This window comes from Melanotaenia boesemani, chromosome 17, assembly GCF_017639745.1.
Source record: "Melanotaenia boesemani isolate fMelBoe1 chromosome 17, fMelBoe1.pri, whole genome shotgun sequence".
Lineage (NCBI taxonomy): Eukaryota > Metazoa > Chordata > Actinopteri > Atheriniformes > Melanotaeniidae > Melanotaenia > Melanotaenia boesemani.
The window spans coordinates 24,948,466-24,964,060 of NC_055698.1; the positions used below are offsets into that span (position 1 = coordinate 24,948,466).

Here is a 15,595-nt window from a genome sequence, read left to right on the forward strand (position 1 = left end):
CGATGACAAAAAAGCTCCTGAGTCCTTCGGTTTTATTAAAGATTATGCTGAAAAAGTCTGTGTTATTTTATCATGGATTTCATGAGGTGCTCAAAGTTCAGATTAAATTATAAAACTAATTCATGACATGACCGAGCAGTTTTTTAATATTTATTCATCAAACTAAAAGTTAACTCAGGTTGCACTCTTAGATCAAAACTGTTCCTCATACAAATTTTACATGACATTACTGTACATGTCATATTTTTTAAACTACTGGAATAAGTACTGACAAAAGAATAATGTTTAATTGAAGAGTAAAGATTGTATATTCCATTCAGGCAAAGTATAATTTTCTGATTTCCTTTTAATAATTTGGCCGTAGAGGATCAGGAAACAATATGACTTAGGAAATAATTGGAGTGAAATTTTGCCTCCTGAGTATAAAAAAATTAAACCTTAGTTTCCTAACATGAAGATGCTGGGATCACTGACACAATCTGTATTTACAGGAGTTGTTAGCTTAAGTGGAGCCAGTGAAGGCCAAAATAAAAATTTACTTCTTGAAATTTAATGAAGTTTGTTGTTCAAAGGTTTACATTTGTGCAGCACTGATTTAAAGCCTTTAACTAAGACTTTTAGTAGTCAGGAATGAATGCAGCTGTTTTTATAAATTCATAAAAATATACTCCCAGTCAAAAGTTGGTAGACACCTAGTGCATCTGAACATACATATATTTTCTGGTAGAGTATATTTCTTAAAATAAACATTTGATCTTGTGTTGCATAAAATTTCCTCATCTTTTAATTGTTCCAAAAGCTGTAAAAACCAAAACAATAAATATTACAAAAAATATTCATACGTAAGGAGGTACTACATACCTACTACAATATAACACTAAGATTCAATTTTTACAACTTGGTCAGACACTTTGTGCAATGAAATATGTGGCCGTTCCATGTCCGCACTTTGACTATGTGCCAAATACTTCACATTGTGTTATAGAGCTGAGACAGAGATAAACAGTAGTAATCAAGTTTCAATATTATCTCCACCTCCTAAAGTATTGGGAACAGTGATGTCTTTTTTTTTTTTTTTTTTTTAAATGTCAACTTTGCAACTTTTATTTCCAGGTATTTACATCTAGATCTGATAGACAGCTCAGGAGGTAGAATTATTTGAAAGTGAGCACCAAAATTTTAGATTAACATGTGACTGACAGGTGTGGTTGTTGTTGCCTAGGTGTGTCTTAATTAGGCAGCAATCTCCGAAATGTGAAGCATAAGCGAAGTGCAAAAAATTCCAGTTCACCCCTCATCCACCAGGGGCTGGCTCCAAAGCAGAGTCAATCCCCATAGACTCCCATGGTAAAAAGACTAACTTCACAGCAGATATAAACATGTTTAAAGCCTGGTACAAAAATTTATTTTAGGATTAATAACTCAAGTTTACCTTCATGACAACTGTGAGGGGGGTGATATTTTTTTCGTCACTCATCCATTTGCATGTTATTTATTCTTGAAATTAGGCATAATTAGGGGTGTGTCCTTATGATTGACAGGTAGCCAATTTCCACGGGAAGAAGGGAGAGTGCCGCACAACTGCGGTTTTCAGCCGGCTAACAGTGCACCTTAGCTTTAGCCTGCTTACCTCCATTAGCTAGTTAGCTGCCGTTAGCTCGGTTAGCTCTCAGCTACAGGTAGCTCGGAGTTTGATAGGTGTCAGTCATTCACCCCCACCGTGAATGAAGACACGCGTGACGCTGCCAAGATTGCGACGGTGGGAACCGTCCAATCAGCTATAGTTCAGCTCTTCAAAAGCCTACGGGTGACGTCATGGAGGCTCCGTCCATCTTTTATATACAGTCTATGGTCTTAATATATTGATTATCCAAACCATAAATAGCTCTAAATGTTTACTCTCAAGTTGGGTTTTAGCCATGCACAATGGATTTACAGTTAGTGGCGTAACCATCATGAAAACAAGAGAGCTGTCTGTGGGTAAAAAAGATGCAATTGTGAAGCTGAGATGAGATGGAAAATCAATTAGAGCCATTGCACCAACACTGGCCATAGCCAGCACAACAATCTGGAATGTCCTGAAGAAAAGAGAAGCCACTGGTTTTCTAAACTGGTTAAAAAGGCCAGTTCAGTTTAATCTGGTTTAAGTTTTTCCTTTTCAATATTTCTGCTCACCTAAAAATTCTACCTCCTGAGTTTTCTGGATCCAAATAGAAATACCTGGAAATAAAAGTTGACATGTGGACATATTGTCTCATATTCATCTTTTGATGTCAAACCAAAATGTTTTTATTTTACAACTAAATAAAAAAAACTGTCCTCATTGTTCCAATTCTTTTGGAGGGGAGTATACTCGTGTACATTATAAACAAACCCAAACTTTTGATTGGTACTATGTCTCAATGTTTAGCTTAAGTGATTAATCCAAAATTGTTTAGCTGATATTCTATCATTAGTTTGTCCACATCGTCATCCAGGTAGATGATGAGACCCTTGAACAGGCACTCTCTTCTTAGATGCACATTAAGGCTATAAAGGAGAAAGAAAATACAAATGCATTATATTAATTAAATAGCAAATGAATTGTAATGATAAATGGTCTGTACATATAGCGCTTTTATCCAAAGCGTTGTACGTGTACATCACATTCACACACTGATGGCGGAAGCTGCCATGCAAGGCACTAACCACGACCCATCAGGAACAATTAGGGGTTCAGTATCTTGCTCAGGGACACCTCGACATGAGCTCAACCGGGGCGGGAATCGACTAGCAACCCTTGGGCTACAGGACAACCACTCTACCCACTAAGCCATGCCGCCCCCCTGTACTTACATAGTGCTTTTCCAGGCAGCTTGACCACTCAAAGCACCTTACACTACCTGTCACATTTACACACACGCACTCATACAGAAGTCGGTGAAAGCCTGGAATTGATCCACCAACCTTCTGGTTGGAAGGCATCTGGGTCTTCTTCCTGAGCTACAGCTGCCAAATTAATATAAATCTTTTAACTTACTAATACAAAATAGCACAATACAACAACTGGCATTAGGAATGATGCTAACTAATTGACTACTGCTGTGATCTAATCAGTTCTAAGGTTTGACTACTTGTTAGCTCGGCTCAAAACCCATCTCTTCTCTCTGCCTTTTAAAACTCAGCACACACACACAAGAGTCTACTGCATGCAAGACAGATCATACCATATTTACGTAGCTCTACAAACTCCACAAAATCCCACTTCAGACAAAAAAAATATATCCATTTAGACAAAAATATTTAGACTTCATTATACAATGTCTGACATCACCCTTTCCAATAAAAAATTAATGTAAACATGACTGTTTTTCATCTATATTTTGAATTTATGTGAAATCAAGCACATTGACATGAGCACAAGCATACCTGATCAGCACTTTCAACGTATTCCTGGACTTCTCTATGAAAACGCCTCCCTTTTTCTAAAGTACCAGTCAGCTTGGTGTGATGCTTGTCCAAGGACGCCAGGAATCGTGGCTGAAGTGGGACAGCTGCAATGCGTACTGTAAATCTTTGGGAAAGAAAGAAAAAATGAAAGAAAAACTAAGTTTATTGCAATGCATTTTTAGAAATTGAAATGGGTAATGTGGGACATCTAAGACTATTAACATGAACTTTACTTTGCACTTGTAATGGCGGAAGCGTTGAAGGCAAGTTAGGTTTAAGCTAACAGAGCACGGTGCTCTAGCTCTCTTAATTATGTTTTAGCATGATTTAAACTTCGCTAAATAGATGAGTATAAGTCAGGGGTAGCCAACGTCGGTCCTCGAAGGCACCAATCCGGCAGGTTTTCCAGATTTCCCTGCTCCAGCACACCTGACTCAAATTAAATGGATCCAACAGCCTATAAGGATCTCCACAATGACTTGTTAGTTTAAGTCAGGTGTGTTGGAGCACGGAAATCTGGAAAACCTGCCGGATTGGTGCCCTCGAGGACCAACGTTGGCTACCCCTGGTATAAGTAATATCAAATATCAAAGAGTATCGTTTGCAAGCTTAAAAATCTGCTAATTTTGAAGATAACCTTGTTAAGTTAGCCAGAGCCACATGCTGCCGTGATCCAGGCAAGTCTGTAAAATAGTTTTTCGACCCATTAGCATCCATAGATGCCAACATAAGTGCCAACCTGTGGCATAAAATGACTAAATATGACATCCTTGTGTAAAATCGTGTTTCAATGCAACCGTCAGACTTCTGCGCAGTTATGCTGCTGAAGCGAAGTAATGGAGAAAAGCACGGAGAAATCTGCGTGACGTCACATGGTCACGTGATATGAACTTCTTTGCCTTGAATATTTAATTCAATACTAATTGTTTCTATTTACTTTTTTCAATGGGAAGTGATTTTTAATCTTAGGTACAGTTTAATAAACAGTTTCAAACCAAAAATTCTGTGTTTCTGTAACACCACTGCCGAAGGGACCACACCTGTCTGCAATAGTTAGTGTTTCCCACTTCTCAGATTTGTTTAAATGTAAATTATAAACCATTCAAAGGGCTGCGCGGTGGTGTGGTGGTTAGCACCGCAGCCTCACAGCAAGAAGGTCGCCGGTTCGAATCTCAGCGGGGGGGTTCGAACCTTGAGGGTGGTGGCCTTTCTGTGTGGAGTTTGCATGTTCTCCCCGTGTATGTGTGGGTTCTCTCCGGCTTCCTCCCACCGTCCAAAGACATGATAGGTTAATTGGTTATTCTAAATTCTCCCTAGGAGAGAGTGTGTGTGTGTGAATGGTTGTGTACCCTGCCTCTCACCTGTTAAAATGCTGGGATAGGCTCCAGCTCACCCGCGACCCGTAATGGAATAAGTGGTCAAGATAATGGATGGATGGTAAATTATAAAACAGATAGTTTGACATGAGCTGTAATATTTCCTTTGTGTCTGTTTAGGTAATGCTAACGGTGTGGGTCAACCTCTCATCAATCCAAACGGTGAGTTTTCTATTGTTTAGATTTCAGTCTAATGAAATTTGTTGTTCAATGTTTGCATGTGTGCAGCATTGATTTAAAGCCTTTAACTAAGATGTTTTTAAGAGCCAGGAATGAATGCAGCTGTTTTATAAATCAGATTCAAAGTCTGTAACAGTGCACGTTGTGTTAGAAATTAGTCTTTTTTATGTTAATCAAAATTCAAAACGCTACACTATGAAGCTTGGAAATTTTGTATATTCAGGATACTAAAATAAGTAATTGTCCATAGATTATGTGTGTGTGTGTTAATGCTCCACGCTGCTGTTCAAGTCTACAGATTATTGTAACCTAAACTGAACAAATAAAGTACATTTAGTGTCAGCATTGATATTCATCTATGGTTTATATGCCTTTTGGATGCTATCTGAAAAATTATTCATGTTATTGCAAGTTCTAATTTACTTTTTATTAACAGCTGGAATCCCCTTATTTGCCTTCTGTCCCAGTTAAGTACTTTTTTTTTCTATGTGTTTTGTAATGTTTGTGGTTTTTGCTTTTCATTTAACTTTGTTCATTTACCACATGCAAACCATATTTACATAGTACTTTAAATATTGTTTAAAGATTTATTGAATAATTGTTCTATCAAAAAGAAAATACTATAAATTAGTCAGTTGTTTAGAGTAATTTCTTCCAGACCAGGCTGAATTCTTCTTTTACCTGGACAAGAGTATAAAACCAAAGGATACTTGTCCAGTTTAGGATCTTCTGATACTGCAGCTCTAAATATGTTGAAATTGACTGAAAAAAGTGTCTGAAAATGAAAATCCTGACATGGATCCCACGTTGGTTGCATATCATGTAGCAATAATACTAATAATAATAATAATAATAATAATAATAATGGTAAGATGGTGATATCTGTAGTTTTTAAAACGTTTTCTTGCACATATGTTGTCAGTGGACCCAAAATCAGCACAAAAATGTTTTAAAATTTGTGTGGATGTTGTAAGCCTGATATGGTAAAAACACCTCTCACCAATGGTTAGTATTGGCCACATTTAAATGATATTAACAGATAAACAAGTTGGAGCAGATTTTTTAACAGTTCCTGTGTGTGTTCTTGTGTGTGCAGGTTCTAGCTCTGGCAACGGGACCGAACCTGCCAGCAGTGGTAAGTGTTTCCCACTTATCAGATGTGTGTAAATCTAAATCATTAAACAGTTTGACGTGAGCTGTAATGTTTCCTTTGTCTGGGAGCTCCACAAATACAGGTGCTAATAGTGCATGTCAACCTCTCTGACTTTTCCTCTGTTAAGATGTCAGCAATGCTGCATTAAGCTACATCATTTGGTTCAGTTTTATGTTTAGCAGTGATGCATACCTCTGAAGTCACATTGTTTCATTCTACTAAGTATTGTTCTTGCTCTGCAGACAGATTCCGTTTGTTGAAACACTTTGGTTCCTGGTGTATTTGTAGTAAATAAAGAAGCTGTAAAACTTGTATATTTGTGTTTATATACACAAGCTTACCTTAATATAAACCTGAATACTCCAAAGGGTCAGATGAGACTATCAGCAAAGACTCTGATCTCTCTAGTATTGTTCTTTAGAAATATTGTACAAGTTGTTAACTACGAGTTGAAAGCCAAGAAGAATTAAATAATAAAATCTGGATATAGAATATGCTTTATATTATTATTGTAACATGCTGAAAGCCAAGAAGATGCATGAAAAGGCTTTTTTTTTCAAAACATAAGAAATAACATTGTTTATCCCAACAGGCAATGGCCCTGACAAAATGGACGAAATAGAAATGAAGAAATAAAACAACAAAACGACTGTATAATGTGGCACTAGCTCCCTCTATGCACGATGGAACTGAGTCAGAGCTGTGAGCCGTTCATTTGTGAGCCATTCTTTTTATATACAAATTTTCTACATTGCCTTCATTACATTTGTGACATCATAGAAGTCTGATGTCCAACACGCTCCATTCATGTGAAGCATCTATGGGCGGAGAGTATTGTTCGGAAACAAATATTGTGAGTTCTATCCAAAACATTTACTAGAATTTGCACTGAATGCTCAGGTTTATCCTTTTTTAAAATCTCGTATAGTATATTTTATTTAGGTCCATATTTTGATTGTTTGTCATAGAATGTTTGGTGTGCAGAATGTTACAATAAACAGTGGTTGTGTACTACTAGCCTGCAAATGGACTTATCCTTCTTTTGCTTACACATGGTCTTGCCACATTGATATTACACATTAAAAGGCCTAGAAGCAAAAACAAAGCTGAAAAACTGGTTTTTGCTCATTAGTTGTTCCTGGTCAGGTTGTTTCCAGTTCAGCAAAAAAGTTTTTGCAACTATAAAGAGGAGGAAAGTTTAAGATGAATTATGGTGCATCATTCCATAAAATATGAGACATTTATCTGGAAGGCGTCAGTTTAAAAAAACAACAAAAAAGAAAAAGTCAATAAATTTGAAATTTTTCTTCTTACTAAAAATAAAAAATGTTTAAAATCACTTCTTGCCAGAAGCTTAAATTTTTTGTAAAAAAATTAGCTTTAAAGATTATTTTACTTTATTCTACTTTTGTAGCCATTATTCATTATGAATTGCCACATGAAAAGCTTTTGTTCTGGATATATATTTTATACTTTTATTTCTGGGATTAGTTTTTTTCTGTTGCTCTTTGGTTGAGTTTTTCCTTTAAAATGATGATTGTGTTTTAACAGTAAGACTTGCACTCCTGTAATCTTTGAAAAAGAAAATTACTCTGTTTTGAAGTTTTCGTGCCTTGTCAGTAGAGAGAGTCAAGGAGAAATATTGAAATATAATAACTGAAATAATAATATAATAAAGGAACTAATTATAGGTGTGATTATAATATGTATAGCATAAGTAAAATTTCTTCCACACTTTCTATCAGGAGATTGCAGGCCATGTGACTTCCCTCCTTCATGCTTGCATAATTTTGTCATACTGGAGCTGAACATATCAGCAGGGGAAATTCACAACATGGTTTGCGTATCCAAACAGAAGTAGTTACAAGCTAGTACAGCAGAAATTGTTTAAAAAAATGTTAAACTAATTAGGATCTGGGACACCATAAGAGATCAGAAAAGCACCAACTCAAAATCCTTTGGAACAACAGGCTATGTCCCCTGCCCACCTGAGCCATCCACACTGTCAGACATCACTCCTCAAGGTGAGCTGAAGTGACACAAGTGGTCAAACAAGCAAGAGCAGCATCTGTACTGAACAGAGTTCTTTATAAGGTCTATAAGAACTGTCCGGGGTTCCTAAAACTCGTGTGGAATCTTTGTGGGGTTGAACATAATGGAGAAGAGCAACCACCACATCAGAGAAACTATGTGAATGACTGTAGACATCCTTTGTTTTAACCTGTTGATCAGATTGTGGAAAGGTTCAAACCACCCCTCTTGATCAGGTTGAAAATAAATTTTATATTGGATAAGATGAAGTGTTTAAACGTGACGCCTTTCATGTTGATTGAATGTTGAATCAGGTCAAAAGTGCTCCATGCCACCCCAATGGAATGTCTTCTAGATTTGCAACTGAATGAGCAGCAGCTGAACAGGGAGAGGGAGAGACAGCCTGGGATTCAAACACAGGCCAGCAGCATCAAGAAGCAGCCACAAAACATGAAGATTTTTTTACCAATAGAATCTAAACTGACCAAAAAACGACAATGAAAAAAAAATCACACTGCGTCAAACTTTCAATATCATGCTAATAAATGGTACTGGATTTGACAAGCAGGGGTGAATATGAATACATCAGCTGGAACTGGTCATATTAGAACTGGGCAGTAGCACGTGTCTGCATGCACTCATATTAGGTCCATTCGAATAGACTACTGTCTGAATTCATGGTCCGACAAGAACTTTGTGAGTTGTCAAGGGTGAACTATAAAACCAGCGTATCCAAGTCAGACAAGTTCGTCGATGTAACAACTGCAAGGATGGAAAATCTTGTGGCATTTGTCTTTGTCATTGTGGATGCGATCAATGTCGAGGAGATACCCAGTTCTCTTCAGGATGATGTCATTGTTCAGCAAGAGTATAATTACTTCAATAATGGTTCAATGTTGCTGCTTAACTGTGTGTTTAAGTAGTCTAACCTTTGTAGCTACTGAACAATGTGTGCAAATAAGAATAAAAAAAAACTTTATTAGCCCTTCAAAGGAGAAATTGCTTTGTTGCAACATAAAGATCAGGTGCAGTAATCAGAAGCACACATGGTGATATCAAACAAGTACACACACACACACACACACACACAATAATATTTACAGTCTATGGTCTGACAGAGTGAGTATGTACAGTATATAAATATGTACATAAACATGCAAACACAGTTCACGTGTGTTCATTGTAAAGTCTGACAGCAGCAGGAAGGAAAGACCTGTGGCAGCTTTTCTCTCCTTTGCACAGCAAAGATGAATGATAATAAAAGATAGACTAGTCTAAATCTCTGTTGTGAAGTGAGCAGGTCAGTGCCCAGACCCTAACCCAATAGAGCTGCTATGACCTGAAAACGTCCTACACTAAACAAATATGATCGAGCTAAAACAATTCTGTCCGGAAGAATGGGCTAAAAGTTACTGAACGTTGTGCAGATCTCATCAAGTGTTGCTCCAGGGTGCATGTCATAAATAGACTGTTTAGAGCATTGAGACAGCATTGTTGTTGCTGATAATTATATGAACTTGTGCTATACCATTAGAAGCGTCTTGCCTGACCGAGTGTTATTTGCCTGGTGCAACATAAAATGCAGCAACCTAGCAAATTTTCAACTTCAAATATACAAAACTTCAATGTTTTAACATGTCAGCTATTTTATAGTCATGTGATACAACTGTCACATTTTGCAGTGCAGTCCAGTCGCAGTCTGTAGTCGGACAAAATTTCTAACCGGCATGCAATACTCCGGAACCGCAATCCTTTGCTGCAGACGGCTCCCATAATATTTTTAGCACTTGGTCGCCTGTTGCTTCTTTGACGCGGGGGAGGGGGTAAAGGCAAGAGCCGCTCCTTACCTCAGATTGAAGATTGTTTAAGAGCTCATGAAAAGTTCTTTTTTCGCTATTTTTAAGTTTCTACGGGGATATATACTTGCTAAATCGTCAAAGTCGTTAAGTTGGCAACACTGAAACCAAATAGCAGACGCTGCTGCACAGACCGGAATGGAGCTTCAAGATGACCAGAGTTAAAACAAAAACAAAACAAAACAAACAAACAAAAAAAAAAAAGACCTCAGAATGAAGAGCAAAGTTTGATTAATTTCTGATGGTCTTCCTCGCAGTTTTAATCCTTTTAGGGACAGGACTGACGGTAAACAGCGGTAAGTTGCCTCTTAATAATGCTGGGTTTGAAATCGAAAGTGAAAGCTTTTGCAGAACTTTGTTGACAACATTGAAATTCCTTCATATTTTTGTGCTGTTTACTGACTCGTTTATCACTATGTCCAGTTATACTAATAAACACGCAAAGGTTTACAACATGAAATCTGAATCCTATATGTAAATAACAATGAACCTCACTGTTTTCTTCCTGCGTGTCCATGATATTTTCCACAAACGTGTTTGTTGTTAACAACTACATAAACAACTGAGGGTTGTTTTGATCATTATTTAATTTAATTGTGATACCATTCAGATATTTTTAACATAAAAAAAATAAATATGCGGTCTTTTGTTTAAACTCAGAAATATGTTTTTTTTGTTTAGGATTCATTTAATAATTGCATTTTATGTAAATTTGAATGATCTGACAAAAAAAGTGTCTTGAAACTGAACTCATTATGTTTATGAAAATACTGAAGAAAGTAGTATTTGTGAAACCAACCATTTAAGAAACTTCCTTTGTGGATTTTAGAGAAGCACTCTCTGACTTACATCTACACGGCCTTTTCCAAGCCTGTGAAACTTCGGGGTATCCATGAGTTCACAGCCGCCGGCCTGCTGGATGGCAGGATGATTTACTACTATGACAGTGAAGGACAGAAAACACTTCCTAAACAGGACTGGGTGAAAGAGGGACTTAACCCAGAATACTGGAAAACATGCACACAATCCAGAAACTATCAGCAGTGGTTAAAGAACAACATGCACATCTTAATGAACCGAACAACACAAAATGACCCAGGTAAGCTAAAAAAAATATATAGTGGACTAATATCCACAGGCAATTAATTAATTAAACTTTTGATAAATAAATGCCACATTTAACAATATTTTTCATACTCTAGGTAGAATATATCTCTGCTTACATTTTGAATTGCAGTTCACTTGAAAAAAATATTATTTCAGTTGATTGATGATCAAATCTGATTTTTCCCTTCAGATATCCATGTTCTTCAGTGGATGCGTGGCTGTGAAGGTGAAGTTCAGTCAGACGACTCGCTGAAGTTTGTCCGTGGAATGGACATGTACAATTATAATGGAAATGACCTCTTGTCCTTTAACATTGTAAACCAAGTTTGGGTTGCTGACACAGATATAGCTGACAAAATGAAGGAAAGCTTGGATGTAGACAAGGAAATCACATTGAGCTACCTGAAGAAGGAGTGTATTGAATCCCTGAGCAAGTTCATGGTATATAGAAAAAAGCAGCTATTTGGAGCACGTAAGTGTAATATGAAATGTGTTTTCTCTTTCATCCTATGTATTAAGACATTCTGAATGCATACAACTTTTGTTTGTTTTGTCACATGTAGCAGATAGACTTCTTCGGGAATATTCAGACCTACAGTGTTGATTTCATAAGCCATAACTATTTTTCCAGGAGGAAATCCAAATCATTAATTAAATTCTACTCATTAGTTCATCAGTAATGTCTAATATAACATTCAAACCCCATAACACATAGAGTGTCATGTTGGCGGAGGTGAGGACCCAAATGCAGGCAGATGAGACAGGAGGCAGATCAGTGCAGGTAAAAGGGTTTATTTTCCAAAACCACACATGAAAAGAAAGGGAAACCATAAGGATCTGACAACAACAACTGAAAACCATGGCTTATTTATACAGAGTGGGAATAATCAGGAGCCGGTGAAGTGACTGGGTGATCAGACCAGGTGAACTAATGAGACAGGAACAGAACACATGAGGAAAACTAAACATAACAAACACCAAAAACCTAAACCATGATCTTAACAGGAACTAAACATGACAAAAACCAGAACTGTAAACCAAAATCATGACAAAACTAAAACATGATGCAAACCATGATCATGATAGAACTTGAACAGAACCCAAACCCAAACACATCCACTGATCATGACACAGAACTGGTGATCAAATTGCTGTTACAGTACTGTGGAAAACCGGCCTTGAAATATTAAGATTATTACAGAGTAATGCCAGTGGAACAAATTCTTGATGGCATTAAACTTTAAAATGTTGAATAGCTATTTTGCCAACATTACTATATAATTTCTCTTCACAGCTAAACCTGATGTTTTCATGTTTGCAAAGAAGGCCAAGGAGGAGGAAAATATAGTTTTGACATGCCTGGCCACAGGTTTCTATCCTAAAGACATCGTCCTGCAGATCAGAAGGAATGGCCGTGTCCTTAGTAAGGAGGACGGATTGCAGACCACTGGAGTTCGTCCAAATGAAGACGACACCTTTCAGAGAAAAGATGAGGTGGAGATTCTGAAGGCTGACATGTCTGATTACACCTGTGAAGTCATTCATAAAGCCTCCAATCTGAGTGTTGAGAGGAAATGGGGTAAGATATATTTATTGTTTTTGGTGCCTTTTGAGGCAGTACTTATCTCAAACGGTATCAAACAAAGCTGGTGTAGGGGTCGGGTAGTCAGATCTGCTCAGGGCCCTTCGTCTGCCTGTGATGTCACACTATATGATTGGCTGGACATTGGCACGATGACATAGAAGATTGTGGTTGGTCAAATTACAGAAGTAGTGTTCGCAGGATTGTAGTTATTCCTTTGGAAGGAAACATAGACAACTTTTACAAAGAAATCACTAACAATTGAAAGGGACTTATCACGGCCTGACCATCACTTCTACAAGTCCCAAGAGCAGAAAGGTCACCATTATTCACAACCTAACCAGGTATTATACATACACTCTAAATGAATATTGTTTTTTCCTCCTGCACTAGTTGAGCAGTTGTAGTACAACTACTAAGGTAAGCTCCACTTGGTGGTGTTTCAAGTGCAAGTTTGCGATGTATTGATGTAACAGTTGTGACGTAAATTAACCCATGAAAGTACACTAAATATAGATTCATAAAGGTAGGATGACCAGACAGTGTAAATTAACCCATACAAATGTGCTATGTCATACAGTAGCCTATATTTGTGCAGGTAGGATGCTTTGACAATGTAAATTAATCAAAGTTTCTGTTCTCAGGCTTTTCTAATAATGAAAAACTCCAAATACTTTAAATATAGGCCAACAATTTCTATGAAAATACATAAATGAAATGAAAGCCCTTTTCACAAGGTACAACTGACAAAAGCCTCACAACACGGAGGAACAGACACAGACTTTGAGGGTAGCATGGATTTAAAGGCGTGTCTTCATTGCACATTTACATGACATTTTCGTGTGCATGCGCAGAAGTCATAGGTAGCATGTTTCGATGAGTCGGATGAAATGTTAGACACTGGTCAGGCAGAACAGTTGACAACATCGATCCCTGATATATGCTGTTCCTTGTCATTATAGTGATAAAAATAAATAAACTAATACAGTGACTTGAATAAGTACATTTTTATAACATTCTCAAAGCCACACAGATGTAGTTTCCAGAATGAACTGAACATAAAACTATGTGGAATTTTTTGTCTGTGTTATAGATCACAGGCTTCCTGATGATGGTAAAATGAATGCTATTATCATCACTCTTGGTGCACTGCTTCTGTCTGCTGGCATTGTTGCAGTAGTGGTGTTTATCCTGTGCAGAAAACAAAAGCCCCAAGGTGAGTGCAGTTTTTAGTTTAAAATTTGATGTCAAAATCCATATATATATATATATATATATATATATAATTTTCTTTTCTACAAGAGAATACACAACGCTTTGACAAGGCAAACTCTGTGTTCATTAATATTTCAAAAAGAGGAGTCAAAATATTGTACTTGCATATTTAAGTCCAAGATGGAGGTAATTGTAATACAAAATTCAAAAAAGTGTAGTTGCATCATGATTACACAGAAGCTTCAGTTTTACTGAAGATGAGGTGGATCATTTCTTTTGATCAGAGCAAAATTCCTGTATTACTTTTTTATGGATTTCCTGATTTTCTTAAAGTTCACATTGAATAGTAAAACCGTAAATCATTATAAGTCTGAGAAGTTTTGTAACCTTTTAATAATCAAACCAAACGTTAACTGAGGTGATGCTCTTGAATCTAAATTGAGTTACTGTGGTTGTAATTTCTTGTTAATACAAGCACTTCTGCTTTGACAGTTTTTTTTTGTCTTAATGTGTTTCAAATGTGTGTGTGTTGATGTCATCAATAACGTGTACCATTGATATCATCATCAGTCAATATGTGACCATGATTATCACACAGATTTTTATTATTAGACCTTGAGATCATGGAAAGATCAGTTTTAAAACCAACTATCTGGCACTGTACACAACCACATGCAGAATGTATGTTTGTTTATACCAACAAGCTAGTCCACAATCTAAATTTGAATCTTTCACAGGCTCAAATTCACCTCCCACCCAAGTGTCTGCTTCCTGTGGTAAGTATCGTATTAAAAAGTATTGTACAAACCTAAAGAAAATTGACAAAATGTTGGAAAACTTCATATTTTTTTTTATAGTCTAGGCAAATCAGAATTTTAAACAAACATGATGAAAAGCCAGAGCTGGAAAATCTTTACTTTTATTGTTTTTGTACATATGCAGTAACACTACTTTTCCCTGCAGGAAACGACCCGAAACAGAGGTGGAATTTTTCCATGTGCAGCAAGGACAGTGGACTATATTAAACAAGGAAATATATTCATGAAAAAACTATAAAACCTACAAACATTAAACAACTAAATGTGTATGTTTTTTTTTTCCTGAAGAGAGGACATTATCTCTACTCATCTTACTTTACTAAAAGTCATATTGGTTCGATAGAATATTTTTCCCATGGTAAATGGGGAAAATATACCATGTGATACCATGTGATGTCAAACTAGTTACAGTAAGTCAAGATATTTAAGTAACTGAATTATAAACTAATATAACTGCAGTGATAAACTTAAATGTTTGAGTCATATTATGCCTTTTATTGTCAGTAACATCACTGTCGTTGTTCTCTGTTTTCCTTTTTAAAAAATCTTTAATTTACGTCCAAAGATATTTGGATACACCCTCATCATAGGTTAGACTTAAGAAGTGTTTAGTCTAAGTTCTGTCCTATAATTCCTTGTGGCCATACACTGATTTGTGTGAATAAATTTAAAGTCAGCAGGATGACTGTGATCAGCCTGTGACAACATATTTCACCATTGGGCCTTTTCTTTTTCTTTCCTGTTACTGAGCCCTGTGTAATTAAGTGATAGGTAACAATATATATAAACATACTAATGTATCATAAAATCTGTGTGAAGCGGGATAAAATGGAATCACATGTGTGCTT

The 15,595-nt window shown here is 36.6% G+C and overlaps 2 protein-coding genes across 5 annotated transcripts in view; both read left to right on the forward strand.

Annotated features, from left to right (window-relative positions):
- The window catches only part of LOC121656750, a 56,279-nt gene extending 49,127 nt beyond the window's left edge, over positions 1-7,152 (forward strand). For 3 of the 4 annotated variants that reach the window (XM_042011849.1, XM_042011846.1, XM_042011848.1), the window contains 4 exons: positions 4,926-4,967; positions 5,422-5,451; positions 6,082-6,120; positions 6,731-7,152. In XM_042011849.1, coding sequence (XP_041867783.1) covers positions 4,926-4,967; positions 5,422-5,451; positions 6,082-6,120; positions 6,731-6,774 — 155 coding nt within the window. In that variant the 3' untranslated portion in view covers positions 6,775-7,152. The remainder of the gene's footprint in view (positions 1-4,925; positions 4,968-5,421; positions 5,452-6,081; positions 6,121-6,730) is intronic. The other variant, XM_042011847.1, reaches the window with a different exon arrangement.
- Positions 7,153-9,922: 2,770 nt separating this feature from the next.
- Positions 9,923-15,587, forward strand: LOC121656754 (H-2 class I histocompatibility antigen, L-D alpha chain-like). Its single transcript, XM_042011854.1, has 7 exons — positions 9,923-10,321; positions 10,855-11,124; positions 11,323-11,604; positions 12,427-12,711; positions 13,808-13,930; positions 14,667-14,705; positions 14,893-15,587. Exons 1-7 carry the CDS (start codon positions 10,267-10,269, stop codon positions 14,952-14,954), a joined length of 1,116 nt encoding a protein of 371 aa, XP_041867788.1. The 5' UTR covers positions 9,923-10,266; the 3' UTR covers positions 14,955-15,587.
- Positions 15,588-15,595: the final 8 nt, after the last annotated feature.